This window comes from Papilio xuthus, unplaced genomic scaffold (genome assembly GCF_000836235.2).
Source record: "Papilio xuthus unplaced genomic scaffold, Pxut_1.1 DF827679.1, whole genome shotgun sequence".
In the NCBI taxonomy this organism is placed as follows: domain Eukaryota; kingdom Metazoa; phylum Arthropoda; class Insecta; order Lepidoptera; family Papilionidae; genus Papilio; species Papilio xuthus.
This window is the reverse complement of record NW_013530970.1, coordinates 3991602-4017720: the sequence shown is the minus strand read 5'-3', so window position 1 is coordinate 4017720 and position 26119 is coordinate 3991602. Positions and strand designations below refer to the sequence as shown.

General features: G+C 31.4%; 3 protein-coding genes across 4 annotated transcripts; 1 reads left to right on the top strand and 2 right to left on the bottom strand.

Moving 5' to 3' along the window:
- Positions 1-391: 391 nt before the first annotated feature.
- On the bottom strand, positions 392-10928 carry Rnp4F (RNA-binding protein 4F). Its single transcript, XM_013312211.1, has 17 exons — positions 10741-10928; positions 10251-10357; positions 9862-10037; positions 9195-9363; positions 8551-8701; positions 8142-8218; positions 7512-7617; positions 6855-7064; positions 6111-6284; positions 5905-6016; positions 5320-5558; positions 4320-4584; positions 3981-4080; positions 3416-3536; positions 2673-2902; positions 2190-2384; positions 392-1857 (listed from the first exon to the last, which is right to left on the bottom strand). Exons 1-17 carry the CDS (start codon positions 10843-10845, stop codon positions 1713-1715), a joined length of 2682 nt encoding a protein of 893 aa, XP_013167665.1. The 5' UTR covers positions 10846-10928; the 3' UTR covers positions 392-1712.
- A 1152-nt stretch (positions 10929-12080) lies between these two features.
- On the bottom strand, positions 12081-19679 carry Septin1 (Septin 1). Its single transcript, XM_013312459.1, has 11 exons — positions 19437-19679; positions 18463-18655; positions 17737-17867; positions 17174-17301; positions 16144-16261; positions 15930-16016; positions 15454-15614; positions 14960-15061; positions 14610-14703; positions 14275-14379; positions 12081-13972 (listed from the first exon to the last, which is right to left on the bottom strand). Exons 1-10 carry the CDS (start codon positions 19458-19460, stop codon positions 14293-14295), a joined length of 1125 nt encoding a protein of 374 aa, XP_013167913.1. The 5' UTR covers positions 19461-19679; the 3' UTR covers positions 12081-13972; positions 14275-14292.
- A 296-nt stretch (positions 19680-19975) lies between these two features.
- Positions 19976-24559, top strand: CDC50 (cell cycle control protein 50A). Of its 2 annotated transcripts, XM_013312003.1 has the most exons (10): positions 19976-20156; positions 20236-20369; positions 20606-20808; positions 21148-21281; positions 21710-21829; positions 21989-22074; positions 22388-22523; positions 22757-22922; positions 23442-23513; positions 24308-24559. In XM_013312003.1, the coding sequence occupies exons 1-10, from the start codon at positions 20102-20104 to the stop codon at positions 24351-24353; spliced, it is 1152 nt and encodes a 383-aa protein (XP_013167457.1). In that variant the 5' UTR covers positions 19976-20101; the 3' UTR covers positions 24354-24559. The 2 variants fall into 2 exon arrangements, with proteins under 2 accessions (XP_013167457.1, XP_013167458.1); XM_013312004.1 differs by lacking the exon at positions 23442-23513 and having other exon boundaries at positions 19978-20156.
- Positions 24560-26119: the final 1560 nt, after the last annotated feature.

The window sequence follows — 26119 nt, the reverse complement described above, 5'->3', positions numbered from 1 at the left end:
TTATATGTATACCCAATGTAATATTTGTCGTGTACATAGATTATATAGTCTCTTTTGAGATTGTATTTTTATAAATAAAAATTATATTTTACTGTCACCTGTGTTTTATTAATACCTGAATTTTAACATATCAAAGAAGGATATCTGAACCGGTAAGAGGCGCTGATATCGCGGTAAGTACTGCCATAGAATATATAAAACCTATTTAGGCACAAAATGCCATAAAAGAAAAAAAATGACACGACAGATACAATACAGAGGATCTTGACATTTTGACGTTGACAGGAGGGCGTTATAGCTGTCACAATGTAGTTTGACTTATACCCACCGGTTCAGATATCGTTGTAGGTCTACACATATATCTAAAACCACAGGTTTTCATTATATGCAACATGGATACAAAAACAAAGGTATTTCAAGATTATTTTTAACCCGAATAATAAGTAATTTAATAAATTTGAAATTAAACACATCATTGTTACAAATATTTTTATTCCTTTACATTCTTATAGCTATATAAGTTTTAGATGAGTAATTATAGGCAACAAAAATCACTCATCGAAGGCAAAAACTTTAAAGAAAATATTTTTTTTTATCTTAAAAGGTAAAATCGAAATTATTGCGAATACAACCAGCGTATTTCGTGTATTGAATTTCAGTAAATTGGTTAAATTTACTTAAAAAGAATACTTAAACTATTAATTGAAGAGAAATATTACTAAAAGACATCTATCTCTGTCGCACCTTTGCCTATCGTATACATCCATCTCGCTCGCACACTCCGGATAACCTTATTTTCGAAATATAACTTCAGACACAAAACTTCATAGATATTTATGAAGAGATCAAAACCTGTTTATAGTTTTCTGGGTTTTAATGCTTTTTTGGAAGATTAAATTAGAATTTATCGTAAAAAAAGATAATTTAGTTTCTAATTTGACATTGACATCACTTTGACAGTAGTGACAGTTGTCATTCTACCGAGCAATAATTCGACAAAGATTAGTGTTATTTATTTACCCATAGAGAGTATAAGACATTTACATACATGTATCCACAAAAAAAATTCCGTTGGCCGAACGACTTACCTTTCATCCTAATGGAAATATTCTGCATATTTAGTCCAACGGGAAACACTAAGAAACACTCAGTGTATCAATGAAAATAAAGAACATCAAAAGTGTTTTCAATTATTGTAAGTATATATGTATTTAAGTATGACCTAATCACCTTTAACTTAGGGTAGACTCCCGAGCCCCTCAGTGAGGACGTATAGTGAGCTGATGATGAAGTATACCTCGTACTTATACTTTTTGCTTATAATAATAACAAAAAATAAAACAAGCATTGGTTAATGACCAATAAAAAGAGTCACATATTTTCACGCAACTTTTTGAGTTAAACCAAAATACCTTAAACCTAATTATTTCCTTAAAATCCGAGTAATTTTTACAAATAATGACATTTTAAGTAATATAGAGAATGTATGTAATCCTCATTAAAAAAAAACTTTAAGATTATATTGAATCATTAAGAAAAAAAATCACTGTCTTAAATGACCAAGCATTTTTCACAATTAAACCGATAGATGGCGCAAATTCAAGATTTTTTTAAATATTTTGACAGAGATTATTCGTTTAGACCAATGTTTTAATGAATTTATGCTTAAAATAGATTTATGTTTTCGGTGTGTGCACTGGCACGCCCACAGTTCACTTATTAAGTAGCATGTTCCTAAAGTCAGTGTTTGATAGTGGTTTCTTCTCGTCATGTCCATTGCCTTGTCCGTTGGCAGCCTTACTTGTGGAGGGCTTCTGAAGCACGCTTGGTATAAAACTGCTCAATTGCGTCCGTCGCCTACAAAAACAGATATTTAATTTGTTCATTTTAAATAAATACGACATTTTATAGCTATTATCCGCCATTTTGTGTCCCTTGGTGTACACATTTTTTTTTTAAATTATATGACGATTTTACGATCGTTTAAGAATAAAAAACATTTATAATATTACATTAAAAACAATGAATTTGAAATCAATTAAGACAAAACTAAATTTTTATGGGCGTAGGCTTACTTGATAGTGGGCAAATAATATATATACTCCCAAGCCGTCCGCGGCTTTTCGTTTGGCCTGTCCCAAAGTGGGCGTGGGCTTGTTCTTGACTGGGCAAAAACCATGTATACTCACATGCCTCCCGCGACATCTCGTTTAGCCTGTCCCAGCGTGGGCGTGGGCGCTGTGCTGGGCTTGGGCGGCGGCTCGCTGACTGCCACCTGCAGCTTCCTGTCGCCCAGCTGGAGCCCGTCAGTCTGCTTCAATGCTTCAGATGCACTCGCCTCGTCTTCGTATTCTATGTACGCTAGACCTTTAGGTTTCCCGTCCCTAATTAAAAAAAAAGATGTTAAATATATATTTACAACGTTTTTAGAAAATTTATAAGTTTTTCAGTCTATGTAGAACGATAAAGTAATCTGACTCAGTGTGCATAAATAAATTATGATGGCTCACTAACGCCCTCATTTCATTATCAAAAAATACATAACAAGCTTTAAAATTATTGTCAGTTTTATAAATTTTTGAAATTTATTATGGAATCGCTATCGAAGGCTCGCAGATATACTGGAACTATACTAGTAATGCCTATTTTAAATGACACAGATAAATACTTACTTGAAAGTGACAATTCTGACATCTTTAAGGGTGCCGTACTTATCAAACACTTTGGTGAGAGCTTCCTTAGTGCACTGATCGTAGGGCAAGTTACGTACAAACAGTTTGTTCCTCTCCGCTGTTGTCGCGTATTTGAACGACTTGGATTTATTAACTGAGTACTTTGATAGAAACATTGGTCGTCCGTCTAATGGTGTGCGGTCATGTTTGATTGCTTCTTCTACTGATTCCTGGAATAAATATAACATAATATGAATGTTTGTTAGAAGGTTTCTCTTTTCATTTCTTTTTTCATTTAAATTGATCTTGCTGAAATTTGACATAGATGTAGAACATAATCTGGTAGAACATATAGGCTACTAATTAAGTTTTTATTTAATTCAGTCAGGACGGAGTCGCGGGCAACAGCTAGATAAGTAATAAAAAAGTAAAGCCGAAATCCAAAAAAAGAATTTATCAGATTTTTTTACCTCTCCATACAGCAATATCAAGATTTTTGAGCCTTGTCATAGAGTTTACTTTTTATAAATGCGAATATTTGGATGTATGTATTGATGGATGGATGGATGATTATAAGAATATATTTCCATAACAGCTCAAAAGATCTCGCTAAAATTTGGTACATATATAGAACATATAACATATAGTCTGGAAGAACACATAGGCTTCTAAGTTTTTTTATTCAACCCATACCCATTTTATAAATAATGTGGGTAAGCCAAAAACGAAAAAAAAATAAATACCGGAGTCTTGTACTGGCAATAACAGATGGAGCCACCGAAGGCTTTGACGCCCGCCTTCACTCGTAAAGACATGATGTCCCCAAACTCTGACAATTTGTCACGAAGATTCTGCTCGTTCACTCTACATACAGAAAAAATATAATATAAAAATAAAAAAAAACTGTTTTTAAAGTTTTTAATGTATTATATATAAAAAAAAATATATTTAAATGTTTCAACGTGAGTTTCCACTGCCGAAATACTTGAACAAATATTATAATTTCTGTGGAAGGGTATGTTTTTCTAAATGAATGAAACATAGGAATCAAACATTGGATTTTCAATCTTTCAAATCAGTTTGGATGGATATTTGTTACTTGGTATCTCCAGAACGGCCATACAGATCTCGCTGAAATTTGGCATAGATGTAGAAAAAGAACACAGGTAAATCTAATTATTTTTTTTATTTTGAGAGGTTTGTTTCACTGGCATGTTTATAATGCATGGCATCTTGTCTACTGTCATAAATTAAGTATCCTATATTTTTCTAACAATACCAAGTTAGAAAAAATACCAAGCAACTTACTTAAAATCTAGATTGCTAACAAACAACGTGCAAGCCTCCCTGTCCGCAGACACAGGCCCACTGGAGGAACTATCTGTCCGTTGTCGCTTGTTATCTTTGCCTAGAAAATTTAAAGTGCTTAAAACCAATTTTATTTCAGACATTTTTAAAAAGAAGTAATGTAAGTCTAATAGTTAATGTACAAAAGAAAGATTTTTTTTATTTCTTATATCTAAATTAGTAGCAAACTATAAAATATATTCATTTATTGTTCGATAAATAATTTTAACAATTAGTAAATATTATTTTATTAGCAAGTATTAATAGTATAAATATTTATTCAAAATAATAATATAATACCTTCTTTCTCATTATCATGAGACCTCTTCACTCCACTATTATTCCCTTTCATTTTGTTATCTGCCATCTCGTTCTCCTTTTTCCTCTTCACTCCGCTGCCTTCTCCGTCCCCTGCACCAGCCTTCCTCTTCCCCTTACCCAGTGTATCTTTTACCTTTTTATCATCAAACTTTGTCTTTTTTTGTGCCTGTTTACCTCTCTGCGCACCACCGGTCATTTTATCTCTCATCGTTTGGTAGTTCTTACGCCATTCTTTCACCTTACTCTGGAATTATTTTTTTTAATCTATGAAATCTGATATTACTTATATCTTTTTAACCGACTTCAAAAAGGATGTTCTCTTGTCTTATGTTTTTTTTATTTCGGTTAGGCCTAAATAGGAACTTAAACGTAACTAGGTTTAAGACATCTCAGATATAAAATGGTATGTGCCGAGGTAGATTAGTGAAATTTTCCTGAGCCAACACCGACTTCGAAATAATAATAATTGTTACAAGAAAGAAGATAATTTTCTTACTTTCGAGGATTTTCATGATATTACTTTGTCACTTTTTGGTGCATTTTGTTTGGGAATGTCTTTAAAAGTCGATTTTCTTTTTTTCTTAAAATTTTTGTTTATCACAAAGAATTGTCAAAGAATCAAATAATGTGAATGAAAATGACTTTGAACGAATGAATGACTATTTGTGAACCAATGTGAATAAGAATTAAACAATTTGCAGGTATAACTAAGAGTAAACGAATTTAATTAAATCATTGTGAACGAATGACTTAAATGACGGTAAATAAAAAAATGAACGAATGACTGTTAGTAAATAAACATATTCCATTGAATGACTACTTATGAATGATTATGGATAAATGAATATGTAATAACAGTGTGAAAGAACTTGATTGAATAATTGTAAATGAACGACAGTGAGAGACAAAACGACCTCTATGAATGATTATGACTGAACGACTGAATGATTGAATGACTGATTTGATTGAATGCACTTACATTGGATATCTTGGCACATTGTGTGACGTTGTCCAGATGTCCGTGCAGACGTTCAAAGTTCTGCCAGAGTCGTGCGATGGTGGGCGGGTAGTCAGTCACGCTGCGCATCGCACGCCGGTGCAGCTCCCGCAGCCGCTGCAGGCCAGCACCCTCATCTCCCTCCTCCCGCACCTGTCTCTCGCTCTCCAGCTGCAGCAGCGCCTCCCAGTACTTGCACATCGTCACGTTCTCGCCGTACTCTGGCATGTTTACACTTATATTTAATCATCCATCTAAACAGTGGTATACAGAATGAACCTAGTCAATTGCAATACTACGACCACACAGAACGTCTAAGTGCGAAGTCATTGCGCATATAGCCTAATAAGTGTGTAGTAGGTCTAATTGTAGTCCTCTTTCCCATCCCATTCTTTGCCTATAAGGGAACCAAGGGAGTGGATTTAGACGAATAAGGGGACGCATAGGGAAGGGGAATATTCTCTTTCGGCGAATTTGGGTTGCTACTAGGTCTTTTGTCACCTTATATTAACAAAAAAACTAATAATCTTTGAAATTAATACGGAATTATATATAAAATAAACTCACTGAATATTTCTTCAAATATTTCCTTGCCCTGTTTGGGATCTTTGATACGCTTGTATTCAACATGAGCCCAGAATAAAGGTAATTCGCAATCATTCGCCTCACTACCCCAAGTCTGCAACAATTTAACACAAGTAAATAACAAGAGGTAAAGTAAAAAAAATCCGACAAAACAAAAAAAATGGTCCTTCGAGCCTGATGAAGCTCACCTCGCCAAGTGAATCCCAGGCCAGTCTGAAAGTGCGTCGCAATCTGTCCACGTCAGATTCTTTACTGAAATCAGTTCGTCGTCTGCAGAATTCAAGATAACTCATCCAGAGAAATTCCGCTTGTGTGTAAGACTCCATACCTTTTGCTAGTGCTATTTCTAATATAGATTTAACCTGCAATAAATATATAATCTTACTAATATTATAAATGCGATTTTTTTAATGTATGGATGGATGTTTGTAAGGTATCTCCAGAATGGCTGTATGGATCTCGCTGAAATTTGGCATAAATATAGAACATAGTCTGGAAGAACACATAGGCTACTATATTTTTTTAATTCCGTGCGGACAAAGTCGCGGGCGACAGCTAGTTACTGTATAAATGACTATTGATTATAAAGATTTGTCGCATATCAAAGATATACTGTTTATTTGTTAAATTGTAATTTAATTAATTACTAGCTGTCGCCTGCGACTACGTCCGCGCGGAATTAAAAAAAAACTGTTAGTCGCAGCATAATGCTATGTAGCCTAAAGCCGTCCTTTACAAATGGACTATCCAACAAAAAAAGATTTTTTCAAATCGAACCAGTAGTTCTTGAGATTAGCGCATTTAAACAAACTCTTCTGCTTAATTAGTATAGATTGATGACAATAATTTATTTCCAAACTAAAATAAGGGCACATACACACAATTTTTTTTATTAATTTTTAAATTTGTTATTTTTTCTATAAATAGATTACCTCATCAAAATCAGACTCCTCATGTTCAGCTTGCTGCATCTTGAGCGTCCAGAATGTATTTTTGCTGGGACATCTGCGTACACACGCCTCTAAGACACGTCGCGTGGTCATACGTGAGTTGTTCTGTTGCGTGTGACTCCCGTACTCCAACAACAACTCGTGTAACACTTCTCCACTCGCACACTGAGTGGTAGCACGCTCGTAAAGTACCTGTCGTGAAATAAAATTTAAAATAGCAATTAACCGCTACTTGTAAGCAAAATTAAAAAAAAATCTAAATTAATATAGGCTATGTCATCCATTGATAGTGTACCTAGTCACCAGTAAAAGAACTTTTCGAATAGTTTCAGTAATTTCGGAGTCTATTCAATGCAAACAAAAAATCAAATCTTGCCACTTCATAATATTAGTACAATAACATTTTTTTATAGAAAATGTTATAAAATAATCTCACTAATATTATAAATGAAAATGTCTGAATGTATGGATGGATGGATGTTTGTTAAAAAGTATATCTAAACTGCTGAACGGATCTTGATGATATTTGGCAAACATATAGCATACAGTCTAGAACACATAGGCTAATAATTATGTTTTTTTTATTCCTCAAGGACGTAGTCGCGGACGACAGCTAGTTGAATATAAATGTGTACTCACCCTTAAAATACTGTTGCTGTCACATTCCAAATACTTCTCTTGTTTTGACAATTCCTTTACAAGTTCTATGTACTCCAGATATAATTGAGTTTTTTCCGCTGGATCTCTGAATATATAAGAATTGTAATTTCCAACATATTATTTATCTCATATCACAATTGTATCTTACTTCTTACTAATATTATAAATACGAATGTTTGGATGGATGTTTATTTGAAGGTATCTCCAGAACGGGTGAATGGATCTCGATGAAATTTGGCATATATATAGAACATAGTCTGGAATAACACATAGGATACAAATTATTTTTTATTAATTGATAATATTAAGATTAAACTACAAATATAAAAATCTTTAAGAAAACCTGTTATAATATTTTTTATTTATTTAAATAAAAAAAATTCTAATTATAATTTTAATGTTGTTAAAAAATACAATGAATAGCTATAAAACATGTTTTTCAAGAGAAATTTTTTTATATACCTCGATACTGTTATAGTTGCTCTTTAACCCGAGTTTCTCTCTTATAGAGGCTTTTTTGTTGTGACTGGACATGAGTCTCACTTATAGAGGTTTCTCATTTTACTTAGTTCTCGCGTATTTTCAACTGTATATTTAAAAAATACTTACTCTACTATTAGTAGTTTATCTTCAAAAGGCGTGATTTTGTGTAAATACTCAAGAGCCGCTTCGTGTTGTATTTTAACCTAAAAAAAACATTAAAAAAAAGTGACATGACAACAATTTTTTGTACATCAAAATTAATAAAATACACAATTTTTGAAACATGCTATAATTTAAAAAAATAAACATCTGTATTAGCTCAAAAAAATTAGTTATTCGGTGTTAAATTATACAAGTGTTTTAACCCTTTGAACGCCAAAGGATATGTACATCAAAGTGGTTAAATATTTCACCATAAATACATATAACTACACTATTTTCAATACCAGAAGTTATAGTTTCAGTACAAAAAGGTGGACATATATTTAAGTTAAAATGTATTTGAAACATGTAAATTTTTTATAGTAAGGCCCACCTTGTCTACATAAGTCTGGTCTTTAAGCTCTAATGCCATTTCTTCAAATGGTTGCCATCCTTCATCACCTCTCAGCAGTGGCCGAGACACCACTTCCTCTAAGACCCACAGAACATGCTGCTTCTGACTTTTTAGATCTGGATGGTCTTCACTGTGAAATATCATTGTTCTTACTAATATTATAAATATGAATGTTCCGATGTATGCATGGATAGATGGATGTTTGTTACAAGGTATCTCTTTCCAGAGATAGATAGATAGATTTATCGCTATTCCTAGCTCAACAGATCTTGATGGAATATGGCATAGATGTTGAACAAAGCATGGAAGAACACACAGGAGGGAGTCGCAAGCAACAGCTAGTTTCTTATAAACAGAACTGATATATGGAATATTCCATGATAACAGATCTCAACTTGACTTTATAATGAGATAATTTAAATTTTAATATTTTATTTTATTACAGAATATTAAATAATTATATTATTAACATTATCTTATATATTTTATAATTTAAATAACATTTTGGTATTTTGAATTTTATTTAGCAATCTTTACTTGATTTTTTTTAAACATTTAATCCTAATTGATGATAGCATAGCGCCTTGATCAATTTTTATATAACATAGTAAATATATTCATACCCTAATGATTGAAGCTTTGTTTTCTCCAGTTCCAGTCTTGCTTCCCAGAATAGTTTCCCAGAAAAAGGATCGGAACCAGCCCTTTTGAGCACTTCCTCTATTTGTGCCCTACCATCTTCTGTACCAATGCTCATTGCCCAAGAACACCATAGATTTAGTATTGGAATGGCTGTAAATGAATTTTGTCAATGTCACACTCAATTAAAATAATGACAATCCTAGAGTATTGACTAAAATTGAGATATCTACACTAAGATACTGCTAAGTGAGTATTAAACAGCAAAGTATGGTAATTAATAAAATATTTTTATTCATACAAAACAACTTTTGTCAAAAATCTTACTAATATTATAAGTATGTATGTTTAGATTGATGTTTGTATGTAGGTGGAGATACTTTGAGCCAAAAACAACTGCATGGATCTCATTGAAATTTGGCATAACTGTAGAACATAGTCTAAAAGAATACAAAGTCTACTAATGGTTTTTTAATTCGCTTGGACAGTCTTTGGTCATAGTATAAAAAGATCATAGACAGACATTACATATAATGACACCAGAATGTATGGCTTATGTATAGCCTACATACAAAACTGAAAGTTTGATAGAATCATGCAAATGATAGTTGTAAGAGTTTCTGTACTATTTGATCTTTCCTTTATACTTACAATAACAATCATAACACGCCTGATTGAATAGATCAGCCATAAATTCTATAGACTGAGCGGAATGTGCAAGAGTTTCCTCCGTCTGGAGACGCAACAGCCAGTGCTCAGGACGTAATAACATTGTCTGCTGGAACCGATCGAAGGCACACCGCCATTTGTCCAATTCTGATAAACTCCTAAAAATAGATATTCATTACTGAATTGTTTTTAATACTTTTGATAAATTTACATTTTTTCTTATATTATTATTTTAATAAACATATTTACTGAATCAAATTTATATTGTTTTCCCCAACTTAATCCGAAGGAATAAATGTTTTTCAAGTTTCAACATAACTTTATACCACATTACTGTATAAAAAGACTTTTAATAAAGAAATTGTACCAACCATAGAGTTTGTATTAATTCAACATGGGCATTATAATTGTATGGATCATCTGCTATTTGGCTCTCCAAGTCCAACACTTTTCTTTCTGACACCTCCTCATCATCATCCTATTGGAATATATTAACATTCAAAAATGTTTTCTCTACACTATATAAATTTTAAGAAGTAAGGTATTTAAATATTTGGTACACTGAGAAACTGGTGAGTGACGGGCTGACTAATAGAAATACAAAATTATTTGAACCTTTCAAAAATCTTATTTAAAACATACCACTCTTTTACCAACATTACTTCATTAACTAACAATTTGTAATATATGAACCAAATTATAATGTTTATGATGTATTTATAAATTCAACAAAGCAGAGATGTAAGAAAATCTATAATAAGTATGAAGTTCGAGTTAAATAAGCCAATGAAACTTTTTATTTATGAAAATGCATGCCCTATTCCATGGAAAAATTAACAAAATGCAAACATTATAACATACGTCTGAATCATCAGAATCTTGTTCCGCATCGTCCTCCTCAACATACACTTCTATTTCATTATCTTCTTCGGAATCATTTCGCAATCCATCTTCAACAATTGCCATTGTTTTATTTAGGGAACAGAAAATTAAGAAATACAGAAACTAATTTTCGTTTTATTTTGACAATATACCATAGACAACTTAAGTCAAACTGTGTGTCAAACTTACAAGAAAAATACAGATAACTAAGCCCTACAATACAGATTACTAAATTAGTGGAAAGCTTCGGTGACGGGTGACGCAGTGATTCGACCCTGGATTTGTACCTACAGGTTCTAGGTTCGATACCCGCCATCTATTGCATTTTCGATTTGATTCATATCTATCTATAAGTATAGGACTTTGTTCGTACATCTTTCTAGGATAAAATAAAATTATCCAATGGACAACAGTTATTAATGATAATTAAAACAATCGGTATAATATATTTAAATGTTTTAATATAAAAATATGATTACATAGCTTTTCATACATGCAATATTTGGTTATCAACATGGACAAGAGAATTCGATGCTATTCGATAAATTACTTTAACCAAAATTAATTCTTCAATCAAGACTTTGGCACCAATTTTACAACTTTAAAAAAGTTCCATACCTGTTTAATTATTTTTTCATAAAATAACATATGGATTTCGGTTATTTAGGCTACTGTTATTTTAATCGCTTTTATTTATCTTTTAAATCTTACAATAATAAATGCACCAATACTTTTTTTTTTTACTTTATGTTAATTTAAAATAAGAGGCCAGATATTTTAATACTCACTATTATACATTTATCTATGAGGTCAAATCTATTAATATTAATCTTAAACTTCTTGTTATTTTCCATTTGATAAAATGTAAATGGCCATAAATGCTCGACTTGAAGCTTAACTGGAAGTTAACTTTAAAAAGAATGAGGAATATTTGTTAAAATGTACATGTATAATCTGCATTTTGAGCTATTGAAACGTATCTTGTGCGATTAATGGGTTTTTATAACAATGCTGCAAGCATCTTACAAGAGTGTTATTTTTTTCTTAAGTACGGTAATTTTTTGAGTTAAATAGTATTTTTCTTGTCATACACACAAACACAATTCAATATAATTTTTAATATCGAGAGTACATAATTGTGTATAATATCATAACTCAACTTATTCTAACTAAAAATAATACATAGAGATAATACATTTTTGAAGTAAATACTCGGTAAATAATTCAGTCCATATTAACTATAATTATAAATGTTTTTTTTTTAATTTCGAAATGAGAATGTTCAAACGGTATTAAAAAAATGTTCATTTGAAAAAAAGAGAGCGAATTTTCCTTTTAATCATTTTAAACAAAAATAGTTACTAATTAGGTCTTTCTTAAAAAAGTATGGCTCAAGTTGAAATGGCACATAGGATAAAATATCTAGATATTAGATAGAAATGTAAATTTAAAACGGTTAATAATAAAATACAAACGTTTTTATTTATCTATAAGTAACTGATCATATAAATTTTATTTTATTCTATTTATTTTAATCTATATTTCTGTTGTCTATGCCTAAGTGTATGATCGTAAGATTTTTATACTGCATTGTAAGTAAAAATCAACATTTTTTGATGTTATAAAAGCTTTTAAAAGCAATGTGTACATATTTCAACAATCTATTTAATAGTTTAGGAAAATCCTAACTACTAAGGATTACTTTTGGTACTACTCGTGTACAATAACATGATATTACGAATCAATGAATGGAGACTAAAAATATGAATAAAACTTTCTCATTCACTATGTATGAATTTACTCAATAAAGTCGCCGGATGTACCATGTTATTTTTCACGAGTAAGTGTTTTTAAACATGATTTTTAATGAAGTGACCTGTATACATACATTATTGCAATCTCTGTTCTTTATATATGAAAGGGAAGGCAATATTGTAATACAGGTGACAAGACAGTAGAAATCCACCCTAACAGCAATACCATAGATTTATAACTTAAAGATAATTAACCCGGTGAACAAAATTGATGCAAAAAAAATCCTTCGAAGAACTTGTCTTGGAATAAATTCCTTTAGAATTGTCATTTACAATCCAAAATGACGTATTGAAAATCGATTCTATATTAGATGTCAAAATTATATAAAATGTTAAATATATCTATAGGTTATATATCTATGAACAATGTGTGACATTATATCGATATAAAAAGCGTCAAAATCGATATGCGAAATTGATATTATAATAAAAAATTGCATTAAAATACACAACAGTTAAGGCTATGAGAGATTGCAAACATTTAATAAGTAATTATTCTTACCAATTGACAATGTACTAATTATTAGGAACCTAATAGAATATATTATATTGAAATTAAATTCGTTTATCTATGTCAGTCATATCATTTTATACCATAGATTAATGTGCTAATAGAGAGGCCAGTAAAAAGAAATTAATTTAAAAAAATCAATACTGTAAATAAGAGATATTACAAAGTATTTTTATATAAATTTCAAATTAAATATTAAACATTTTTACTACAAATTGTAACAATAACTTGGTACAGCCAATCTATTAACCTATAATCTATACCATAGATAAAGATGTCAAATTGCACAGAATACATATAAAATTCGATTACTACTTCAAGCAAACTAAAAGATCAATTTAAACTTATTTATAAACTGAGATTTCTTTTTAAAATTTTTAAGACTACTGGTTATTTGTAAGCATTTCTAAATCTTATAATATATTCGTTGAAAGCAAAATTTGTTTCGTTAACATTATTGCATAATCTTTTAAGCATAACATTCTCATCAACTTTTTTGTAAAACTGGAATTACATTTGTATAGAAATGTCAAAATATTTTCGACCAATCAGCTAGCTGTATTATCCACCAATCAGGTGGCTGATATTATCGACCAATCAGGTCGCCGTATTATCGACAGTGGCAACACGAACTTCACAAATCGATCTATGGAGTACATGTTTAAAATGTAAATGAAATACAAAAAAACTTATAATGTAGCTTAATATATCTGCATTTTGATTATTAAAGTAAGGGAAGCGTTGTAGTAACTGTATGATAGGTTATATGATTGTCACGTGACACATGTATAGGCTATGTGCTGGTGACGCAGTACGGAATGGCGCGCAGTATTGAATTGACGACGTCGCAAGCGTCCGGCAGTTGGACAGCCGTACTTGTGTCCAACTGGAAATAAATTATTACAAATTAAACTTTAAAAAATGTATGGATGAACAGATGTTAGAATATATTTCCAGAACATCTCAAAAATCTGGTTGAAATTTGACATTGATATAGAACAAGGTATAGAAGAACATATATATTACTTATAAGTTTTTTTTTTAAATTCGAGTTAGGAGACTTTAAGAAAGAGTTAAAGTAAATCAGCTAAGTTAGGGTCGTCTTCTTTGAATGAATACAAGGCATAGTGAAAGTAATGTCTAGACATGTCTAAAGTTCTGGAATGTTCCAGAAGATTGTGGGTATACCTGTTGGATGTTCGCGGACTATGCGGTGGTCCCGGCGGCGGCTTGCAGCTGCATCTGGCGCTGCATCTGCTCCAGCATCTCCTGCATACGTCGCAGCTCCGCCTCCTGCAAACACACAATAACATGAGCATATTTTTTATAACTTTAAAAAATCTCAGTCAACTGTTGTATAATCAGGTTATTTACCATAGGTTTCTGAAAACACAACCCCCCTTTATGACATATTGTTATCTCTGTTCTGTCCAAAAGAAAGACAGAGATAACGATATATTTTATAAAGACTTTGGCCTCGGAAACCCACGGTAAATCTATACCATATTGGGATATTTAATTACCTTCTCACGCAGCACACGTTCACGTTCAGAAGAATCTTCATTAGATCCATTCAGTCCGTTGGAGTCTGCCTCACTCAGACCACTCTCAGTTGACCTAATATAAACAACATTATAGTAAAAACATCTTTTTGTTTTTTTTTATTTTTGCATTCTATCTTACTAATATTATGTATGCGAAAGTTTGGATGGTTGTTGTTAAAATATATCTCCAGAAGGGCTGCATGAATCTTGACATAGATGTGGATGTAGAATATAGACGTCGAACAGTCTGGAAGAACACATTGGCTACTAATTATGATTTTTTAATCCATTCAGACAGAGTCGCGGGGCCTAGTGTTTTATATACTTACGTGTGTCGCTTGGGCACTTGTCCATTGCGGGCGAGTCGTTCGGAACGATAGTTCTCGTAGTGTACCTCTTGCGTCACTTCTTGAAGATCTTGCATGTGAGTACTACACAAACATACAAACAATTTAATCATTTCATATAGTTATTTACACTCAAAAGTACTTCTAACAACATTAAAGCATCGACAATAATTTATTATCTTTGGCATTCCTGATGTCTACGGATTTTGGTCGTTATAAAAAATATCGTATTAAAAGGTTTTTAGTATAAAATTCGTAAAAAATCGCTAGAAAAGTAAAGATTTAAATATCCTTAATTGTAAGTTAATACATATAATGAATTAAATTTATACTCTTTTCATATATCTTAGCGGCCCAAGGTCATCTGAACACTGCCCTTACCCACCTATCATTGTATTCAGCGCTGCGACTCACAAAATTTAGAGCCGCCAAGATATGTGAAAACATTTATACTAGAATAGTAGTTAGTAACTGACATGAGCATAGTCCTCAGCTTGATGAAATCGCAATGCTCTGGGTTTTCAACCTCAACCACGCCCCATGGGTAGAGACGGCCGCGCACACGACGTCCACGCACCTCCAGCTGCTGCCCCGCACCGCACACCGCGAACGGCACAGCTGCCTTCAGCTGACGAACCTGGAGTATACCTCGCAAATTAATACTCCCTAGTTAACAACTTAACAGAATTGGCTGGAAAATTGCACATAGAAATGTCAATCTTACTTATAATATTATAAATGCAAATGATTAGATGGATGGATGGATGTTTGTTTGAAGGTATTTCCGGAACGGCTACTTGGATCCAGATGAAATTTGACACAGATGTAGAACATAGTCTGGAAAGCATAGACTACTTATTAAGTTTTTTTTTAATTCCATGCAGAGAAGTCGCACTGGACAGCTTAAGACTACGAAAAAGCATTATGCTGATATTAAAATGCTTATGTTTACCTGCTCCTTATAATCTTCATCCTCGTCACTATCGCAGTCAGGCAGCGGATATATCTTGATGCCTTCTCGTTCGATTTCTTCCATTACCTATTGAATATACATATTTTTAGTAATTGTCACATCTGGTGAACTTACTCTTTGCCTTCCATAATAAAATAGCTGTCAAAGATTATACATAAGTAAAATGTGTCAAAGACTATAAATATGTACTTACTCTAGATTTGAGCCTCTGCACTTCCTTCTTGGTGAGGCAATCCGCTTTAGCAATAACAGGCACAATATTCACTTTGTTGTGAAGCTGCTTCATGAACTCAATGTCCAGTGGTTTCAGCCTACAAAATAATTATATACAAAATTACAGACATAACAAAAATTTAATACTGCTTAAAAGTATAAATGAAACAATTTTTTTTATATATTTCAAAGTAAAAAAACAGACAAGGCATTGTAAGGCAATAATCACAATACATAACCCCATATACATAAAAACATAAATATCTAATCACTACATATGTGTTGGGTTATCTCTTAAAAGCTTATTAATTAATAAAACTTGGAATCAAACCTTAAACATTAACTATATACAATGCTTTAGCACTTTAGATTATTTGCTTACGATGCTAATTCATCTATCGGATTACCTTAAGACCTTAACCTACATTCAATTGATTCAATTGACCTTAATTGAAGACTTAGTATTACATTACCAAGGCCTCAATACATTTGTTAAATAATTTCTAGATCAAATATATCATACTAGTGTTAGTAAATATGTGTAATCCAGACAAATGTTTTTAAATTTTAATTAAGTTGTACAATTTTATTGTACTTAAACCATAACCATATTTTAAATTTATTGTCATCTTTTTTATTCTCTCCGAAAGAACTCGGACAAAGTATTTTTTTATATCATAAGGTGGTAAAAGCGAAAGTGGCCAACTGAATTCGCCTTAATAGTGAAGCAACCACTACCTATACACATCAGCAATTGCAACTGCATTACCTAACTTTTATTCAACAAGAGAGGGGATGTGCAGAAATAGGATATTTTACTATCCTATGCATCCCCTATTATGTCAAACTTCTATAATTTTTTTATGAATGTGCAGTGGAAATACATGGTTCTATTTCTATTGTATTGTTTCCCTTTTTTATTGCAATCGCCCCAGTGGAAATAATACAATGTTCCAAGATATAGCAGGGACTAGTTGAGATAGAGCTAGTGGAATAAAGGTCTAACATACCCATGTCCAAAAGGCGATATGAAGTAGAAGCAGCAATGTATGCGGTTATCGACGATGTTCCGACGGTTGAGACCGCTCTCGTCGCGTAAGAACCTCTCAAATTGTTCATCTATGTATTGTATTATTGACTGGAAGAAAATATGTTTTTTTAAGATTAACTTTCCCACCCTTTTCTAATAAGGAGAAGATCAGCGTATTTACAGTTCCATTAACATAAGCTTGTTTGCTTTCTGGAATAATCAAAAATATATGGTTCTAGAGGAATAATGCATGTAATCATTATATTCAGTGTAAATTCGTCCACTGCTGAATGTAAGCCTGTTGTATGTATGCATGTATGAATTATGACGAAATATAATCATATTAAATAATAAAATATTTTTTGCACTTAACCTTAGCTTCAACTATGTCAAATTTCACATTTATCTGTTGGCAATATATACTAGAAAAGTTGTTCAAACAAAGTACACACCTAACATTTTATAACCTCCTAACTGTAGAATGTATAAATCAAGAGTTACCCTAAACAAGCAATTAAGGACTCAGTATGCAATTAAACTTACTCGGAAGCAATCAGTGTTATCAATGGCATCACCATAGCCAGGTGTATCCACAACTGTCAATCTGAGTTTCACTCCCCTCTCCTCAATCTCCACGGTTGATGCATCCAATTTTACAGTTTGGTTTGTTTTCTCTAAAAAAGGCAGTAAAATGTAACAAATTATTTATAATATTAGTTTTAATTTTCAATAAAATACCACTTAAATTTAGTAGTATAATATATTAACTTCTATGTTTTAGCTTTTGTCATGTATTGTATGATAATAACATACCTACTGCAGCTCAGTTCAAAGCAAATACATAAGATGATAACAAATTTATAAATAGATATCAAATGTCCATCAATTTTATAATATAACTAAGGCCCTTACATTACATTGAGTAAAACAATTGAACCTAGATAAGCAAGAATCCAAAGGAATCCAATATTTCTCTTGTTTATAAAAGTATATACAGTTATAAGTTAAGTATATAAAGTTTTCTCTTGCTTATAGAGATTGTCCATCAGGAATAGACAATGGCTCCTGTTCAAAGAGGTTTGACAAATTTATAATATTTCTGTATGTATGAGTTCAAGAAATAAGTAGGTTATATGCAAAAGAATATATAATTTTGTCACTGTAAATAAAGTAACACTTAAACACAAATCAGTGCAATTTGAAGTGACCATGTGGTCCAATTGTATGCACTAGTTTATTAGTATCCTATTAAGTCTACACTTGACTTACCAGTAGCATCAGGGATAACACGTTCAGGATATAAGTCAGTAAGGAACAGAGAATTCACAAGTGTTGATTTCCCCAAACCACTCTCTCCAACCACCATTAGAGTGAACTCAAAGCCTTTCTTCACTGACTTACGGTGCACTTGATTTGGTAAGTTGGCAAAACCAACATAACCTGGGGTCTCCAGGTTTGCAAACTGTTTAAGAGAAATATTACTATATATAAAAAAGTAATTTGACTCAACTATCAACACACAGCCAAAACATTGGAGTCTAGAGGCTTGAAATTTTACATAGAGGTTTCTATTATTATGTAGAAGTCTAAGAAGGGATTTTTTAATTCATCCCCTGAGGGTCCAAAATGGGGCTCCAGTTTGTGTGGAGCATATTAGTTGTTTCAAATATTTTGTACTTCAACTTAGGTGTCTATCCTTTAGTTAGTTAATTCTCAATGCTTTACCAATTAAGGTTTCTACAACTTTTTTATGATTATGTTAAATTTGCCAAACTGCTTTATAGAAATTATTTCCCTATATTGATGACTTACACAGTTTATATCTGAATATCATATCATACTTGACTACTAGTGAGTCACACGCTATGTTTACTAAATTAACATTACGCTTAATGAGCTCCGATAAACAAAACATCTACGTACAGTTTAGAAATAGTAATTATTTAAATTTACAGTAAAAAAATAATGACCCAGTTTAATACGTTTCTACCAACATTCATTCGATAAATATTCAGGCAACGCACGTCAACATTGTCACGTATCCGGCCCTAACTGTATCGAGATCTAATTTACCAGGAGAATAAAAAAAAACTGTTACAAATGTCATCAAATAAGGTTCCTTGTGTCCCTATTTGTCTGTAACGTAGTTACAAACATTATGCTGTTGAGTTTCCCTATGATAATAATCATTATGAAACATCAAAGTGCATTAAACAACAAAAAGAAACTAAGTTATTACTCACATTCTTTGCGTTTTCGTTAGCCATTTTCTCTTCGCTCTCACTGTAATATCGGGTCAGTTCACGAATTTACTGATGGTACTATTCGTGTAATGTTTAAATAAAATATTTGCTTTGTATCCTTGTTGTAAATTCAAATATGATTAATAATCAACTGCAATAGAGCACTATTACTCATTATCCTGAAACAATTTAACAAACATTTGTTTGACTTGATGTGACAGATGGAGAACAGCTTATAGGTATGTGCGACAGAGGCAAATGGGTACTAATGGTACTTCAAAATCGAAAAAATTAATCGAGTAAGAACATGTTTTATTTCACTGAATCTCTGAAGCATAAAACATTAAAATAGTATTTTACTTATAAGTACGCCACATGCGTCTTCCAAAGATACAATAATATAAAAGATAGTCGAATCCAGTTTGTAAAAAATCAGGAATTATTTCCTGTATTTCCTACGGTATAAGATCGCTTTTATCTTTTAAAATCGATATCTATGTCTATTCTCCTGTTTATTTATTCTTTGATCGTGTTCTTGACATTTGGTTTTGAGTTTTACAAATGTCAAAAATAAAGATAATTGATTAAGAAATTAAGCTAAAAGTATCTACAATTATCATTTTTAATTTATAATATTACTGAAGAGTATTGCAGCAACTAATGACATGGCTACATCTAGTGATACATCGGATCAAAACGTGAAATCAAGACGTCCAGCTGGTAATAAATAGCATTGAAATATGTCACCTGATTTTAATTTATTGATTTCAAGACTTACAATCAAATTATTTTTCTGCAGAATCAGCGTTTAAACAACAACGTTTGCCTGCATGGCAGCCTATTTTAACTGCTGGGACGGTTTTGCCAACGTTTTTCGTAATTGGAATTGCTTTTATTCCAGTAGGAATTGGATTACTCTACTTTTCGGATGAGGTAAGATACAAAAATAGTTTTGTTTATACTTGTTGTTATCATATGAAAATAGCAGTATTGATTACCCTAAGACTGTAGTAAGGTAGATTTGGGAGTAGTAATCTAATAAATTTGCTCTTCATCATGGTATTGGCTGAATATAAATAGATATTGTGTAGAAATAAAGAAAAAATCACAGTAACAAAAACATTGTTCAGCCTATTTATTAAATATATTTTTTATTTATTTACTTAAAGGTGAAAGAACATGTAATTGATTACACAAAATGTATGAAAGTGAATGAAAACATAACTTGTGCTGAATATATAAAGAAGAATGATATGAATTCATGTACATGTGAAATTAATTTTAATTTGACTGAAGACTTCAAGAGGGATGTTTACTTTTACTATGGTCTGAGCAACTACTACCAGAATCACAGGCGATATGTTAAATCCAGGTATCATCCAATTCTTTCATGTTATACATATTTTGATAATAATTTTACACTGTCAATACAATTGTAAAGAAAAATATTGTAATTGCTATTTTGCGCTTTAAAATAATAGACAACATATTTATTTTTACAAGTTTTCTAGCAGTGGGTGTTCACAGTAATATTTAAGATATAAAAATGAGACAAATCATCATTTTGATGCATTTAAAATTATACAAAAATGTTAATTAAGTATATAAATTTACTTTACAATAAATCTGGCTAGATTAAATTTAAAACACAAGCAGTCTGATCATATTTTATATTATAGTGATAAATGATAAATAAAAACAAAATTAACAGGGATGATAGTCAACTCCGTGGCCAGTTATCATTGACTCCATCATCGGATTGTGACCCATTTGGCTATGCTGAAGAAGAGGGCAAACTGAAACCTGTCGCTCCATGCGGTGCTATTGCTAATTCCATGTTTAATGGTATGTTTCTATTTAAATTATAGTATTTATAATTTTGTAATTAATGACAATATAAAAGTAATGGATTAGATCATTAATGTAACATTAAAAGTTTTGTAAAACAATTTTTTTAAAAAATTTCAGTTACTTAGCAATTTTTTTAATGTCTGTTTTATACATGTACTAGCTGTCGTCCGTGACTCAGTTAATGTGGTATTTAAAAAATACTAAATGAGTTTGATATGTGTTCTTCATGATTATGTTTTACATCTATGACAAATTTCAGCAAGATCCATGCAGCTGTTCTAGAGATATCTTCTAACAATCATCCATCCATCCATCCAAACATTCACATTTATATTAGTAAGATATAATTGAAATGGAAACTCAATGCATGATTTTTACAAATAATTAAGTTAGTTTCAAAATAATTTCTTGTTTGTTTGTAGATACATTGATGGTGCATTCTCTTGATTGGGATATTGATGTGCCGGTGTTACGGACCGGTATCGCTTGGACATCCGACAAAGATATAAAGTTCCGTAATCCACCTGGAGATTTGAAAACTGGTAACATTCTTAAATTTTACCTTAACAGTTTAAATGCCAAATATATTTTGTGTATTTTTTTATTGCGTGTTTTCAACCATGTGCTAATACTACAATGTAATAGTGAACTTCTAAAGGGTTTAATGAATGGAAAAAAATTGTAGTTTAAATTTTTTTTAGCATTTGCAAACTTCACAAAACCCGTGAACTGGCGACGTCCGGTGTGGCAATTGGATCTTAACAATACTGATAACAATGGTTTTCAGGTAAATTAAATGATTAATTAATTTATAATTATAATTAAATATTTTAAAGGTAATGAATAATGGCTACATAGGAAATAAGTAAAATAAAAAAATGTCTTGATTATATACAGGTGTTCACAGATTATACGTAACATAAAATAACGGCACTATTTTTGATTCTGTCTAGCTATGGCTTATAATCTATACAATGTAGAGAGTTACATCTCGTAAGCAATGATTGCAGATGTAACTCTTTTCGTCTCATAGGTTAATGTTAATAATATAACATACATCTGGTTGTACTGTTTTTTTAATCTAATTGTATTTGTAACAGAATGAAGACTTAATAGTATGGATGCGGACAGCTGCGTTACCCACGTTTAGGAAGTTGTACCGAAGAGTAGATCATTCCCAGTACGGTTTCAGTACCGGACTTGTTAAGGGCCCATATATGCTACGAGTTGAATATAGTAAGTAGTGTTTTATTTTTATGTAATTTTTTATACCAGAAGAAACAATCCGTTTTTTTATAAAAATTTTAATCTTGAATTTTTGATTCATGCTTTGCTAACAAAACTAAGAACATCCTATAAAGATAAATTGAATATTACATCAGTAATTCCAAAGAGTAGAAAAATAATATGTTTTTTTTTTGCATTTATGGTCACATTTCATAGTGATAAACATTTTTTGTATTTTACAGATTACCCGGTGACAGACTTTGATGGAACAAAATCGTTTATAATATCAACTACTTCGTTACTGGGTGGCAAGAACCCATTCCTCGGTGTGGCATATGTCGTGGTTGGCACACTATGCCTGCTGCTTGGCATAGTACTCCTTGTCATCCATGTTAGATGCTCTCGAAGGTGAGTCTTTTAATATTATAATTGTATAACGTTATAACTCTTATCAGATATAACTTTTTTCGTTTGACGGTTTTGATTTGAAGCTATATAAGAGTCTGTAATTGGTGTTTGAGTAAAAATCCAATCATACTTTACCTTCCTATGATTAAGTTTTTTTTAATTTTTTTGGCGGTTGACCTTGAGTTGCGCGACTTGACATTTTTTTCTAAGCGATTACTATTTCCCGAGCCGCCAAGATATTTGAAACGTACTATTCAGTTTTTAGTATCTTATTTTTTGTATACTACGTTTCTTATATGATTAATTTTAGGTGACTTGTTGATTGATGTTATTTTCTACCTTTTTTAAAAGTTAGTAATTATAACAAAATTGTTCGATTTTATGTGATTAGTTTGGTTCTTAATATGTTAGCAATAATTGGTGCTAATTTTTTAAATAAGACGACCTTGTTTAAAACTTTTTTTTAATTTTTTACTTATTTTTTTTTATTATAAATGAGAATAATTGTGTTAAAATCAGATACCCACCTCCTATCGCTCACACGTATTTTATGGACGAACAGACAACCTCACACAATGTTAATGAGTATTCGTAAGTTTTTTGTTTGTTTTCATTTTGATTTACGAAAATTTTATTCATTTTATACATAACTTTGATAGAATTCATTTTGTTTTTTCTAACCTGAAATAGTTTAGTAATTTTTGTTAGTTTTTTTTTAAATATTAATAGTTCTTGGCTTTATTTAATCTATTAACTATGTCAAAATCATCGTAGACAGAGCAAATATTCACTTTTCATTTAGAATGACACATATTTTTATTATCTATGTATGTATTTAATATTATTACTTTTGTTTCTATTGAGTTTTATAAGATAACTATTGGTTAAAGTATTGTTAACGCATTAGCAGTGAAAATATTATCATTGCTGATTTTGACAATCGAGATTGTCAATGATCACAACCAAGTTGACATTACTGACAAGAAAATGTCTTAACGATATCCATATTTCAAATTGAAAATGCCGAATACCAATTATTTGATGACAAAATTGGCGAAATAGCGAAGCGTCCGTTGCTCATGAATATGTAAACACAGGACGAAGGAGGAAACCCCCTTGCTATGCATCCACTCCTCCGTAAAATCCAATTTCCCCTTTTATAAAAAATAATGAGAAAGGAAAGAGACTTGAAAATTGGCGTCAGATCCGCACACTTGTCAGATTGGACCCGGAATTGCTTTCACTTGACGCCTGTCTTCTGTGTGGTCGTGATATTGCACTGGAAGAACCGGTCAATTCGTGCGAAAATGTTAAAGCGGACTCTACTAATGTTTCAAAACTTTGGTTTTATTTTAAATTATGTTTATATATTTTGTATGTTTCAGCACAACCGAGATGATCAATGTCAACCCACGTACACCGTATTCTTAAGGAGAATCAAAATGTTTACATCTGTTATGCCGGATTTGAAATTGTATTTGGATTTATAATTATTTATGGTACTTAAATATATTTTTACATAAATTACATACGGTTGTAGGACCTATTTGACATCCTCAATTCTAATTATAAAAACAGAAATGACTTACCGTGAGTTTCTGAGACCAAAATCCCCGTTTAAAACATGTTATCTCTGTTTTTAAAAAGATAATGACAAGGATGACGATATGTTTTTTTACAGATTTTGTCTTCAGAAACCAACGGTTAGAAGTATCCAACTTTTACATTCGAACGATATATGTATTCTTAGAAGCGATTAATCAAATCGGAATTTTCTTACAAAATAATGCATTTCCATTACGGAAATAACTTTAAAAAATATTATATGTTTTTAAAGATGTCTCGTAAGTAAAAAAAAAACTTTAATATCTAATTGTTAGAAATCACCTGCACCCTAAATTATTATACTAATTTTAATAATTCGAAATTGAGTTTTTAAATTAGTTTATTATTTATTTTAATTATATGGTCACCCTACACTTTAATACCATTTATAATTATTTGAAATGAAGTGTAGGGTGACCAAAATTATATATTTTAGTGTATAGTTATAACATTTATTGTGATGTTTAATATTTGTTTAAATGTGATTATTCAGTATTTCGTTGAATTTTATTTCCTAATCTAAATGTTTGTTATGTTCCGACATGTTCCGACATGTTGCTGTGGATTTCGATTGCAATGACATATTGACACATATTGTTATCTCCATCTTGTCAAAGAGAATGTAAGGGATGGCAATATATGTCAATACAAATATCATTGTTTGAAACACACAGTTATGCCTCGTTTACATTATGCCAGTACAGTAAGACAGTAGCGCTCAAAATCACCGCTTAGCCAAAATAGTCCATGCAAGTCAGCGCTACTGTCTTACTGTACTGGCATAATGTAAACCAAATATTTTTACAATCCGTATTTAAATATTAAGTGCCCTTAATATTTTTAGGTAAGACTTTTAGATCACTTTCAATTCCAAACACTTATATGGGAATCTAGAAATTACACTTTGGTTAAAAGAGAAATTTAGAGATGTGTAGTTAATTTAGTAGTAGCACTTAGTTTTATTTGTGAATGTCTTTATTGCTTAATAAATAACACTTTATTTTTAAAAATACAGTAGAGAATGCTTTAGTAAGCATCGGTTGAAGCAACATAGTGAACCAAAACTGACCAATGGTCAAAGAGCCCGATGAAGTTTTTTTTTTCTTTTATATTATAAGCAGATAAACGAGCAAGTGGCCATCTCAATTCCAAAAAAAAGCCAAATTACCACTAGCCATAGACACTACAGATACGATTCCTACCTTTAATCGACGGAGGGGATGCACAGAAAGAGGATATTTACCCTTCCTATACATCCCCTCCTCCGACAATATTATTGATAATGTTTACTAATGATGAAACAGATTACTACGCGTCCTAAATAACGTGAAACCCATCGGGGACACTTTTGTGACGTCATGTGACTACCATGTTATTGCGCATGCGCACTATCATATAATAAATGCATTTGTTTATTTTTAAATACCGTCTGTATTTTATTAAATGTGTATTAATTCTTGTTGCAAATAAATGTTTAGCAATTATATCGCTTCTTTTTTTAATACATTGTAACCCCAGACGTGTATAAGAAATTCTTATAAGAATTTTAGTATTCCATTTTCATTTTCTACTTTTTTGTATTACTAGCGGTC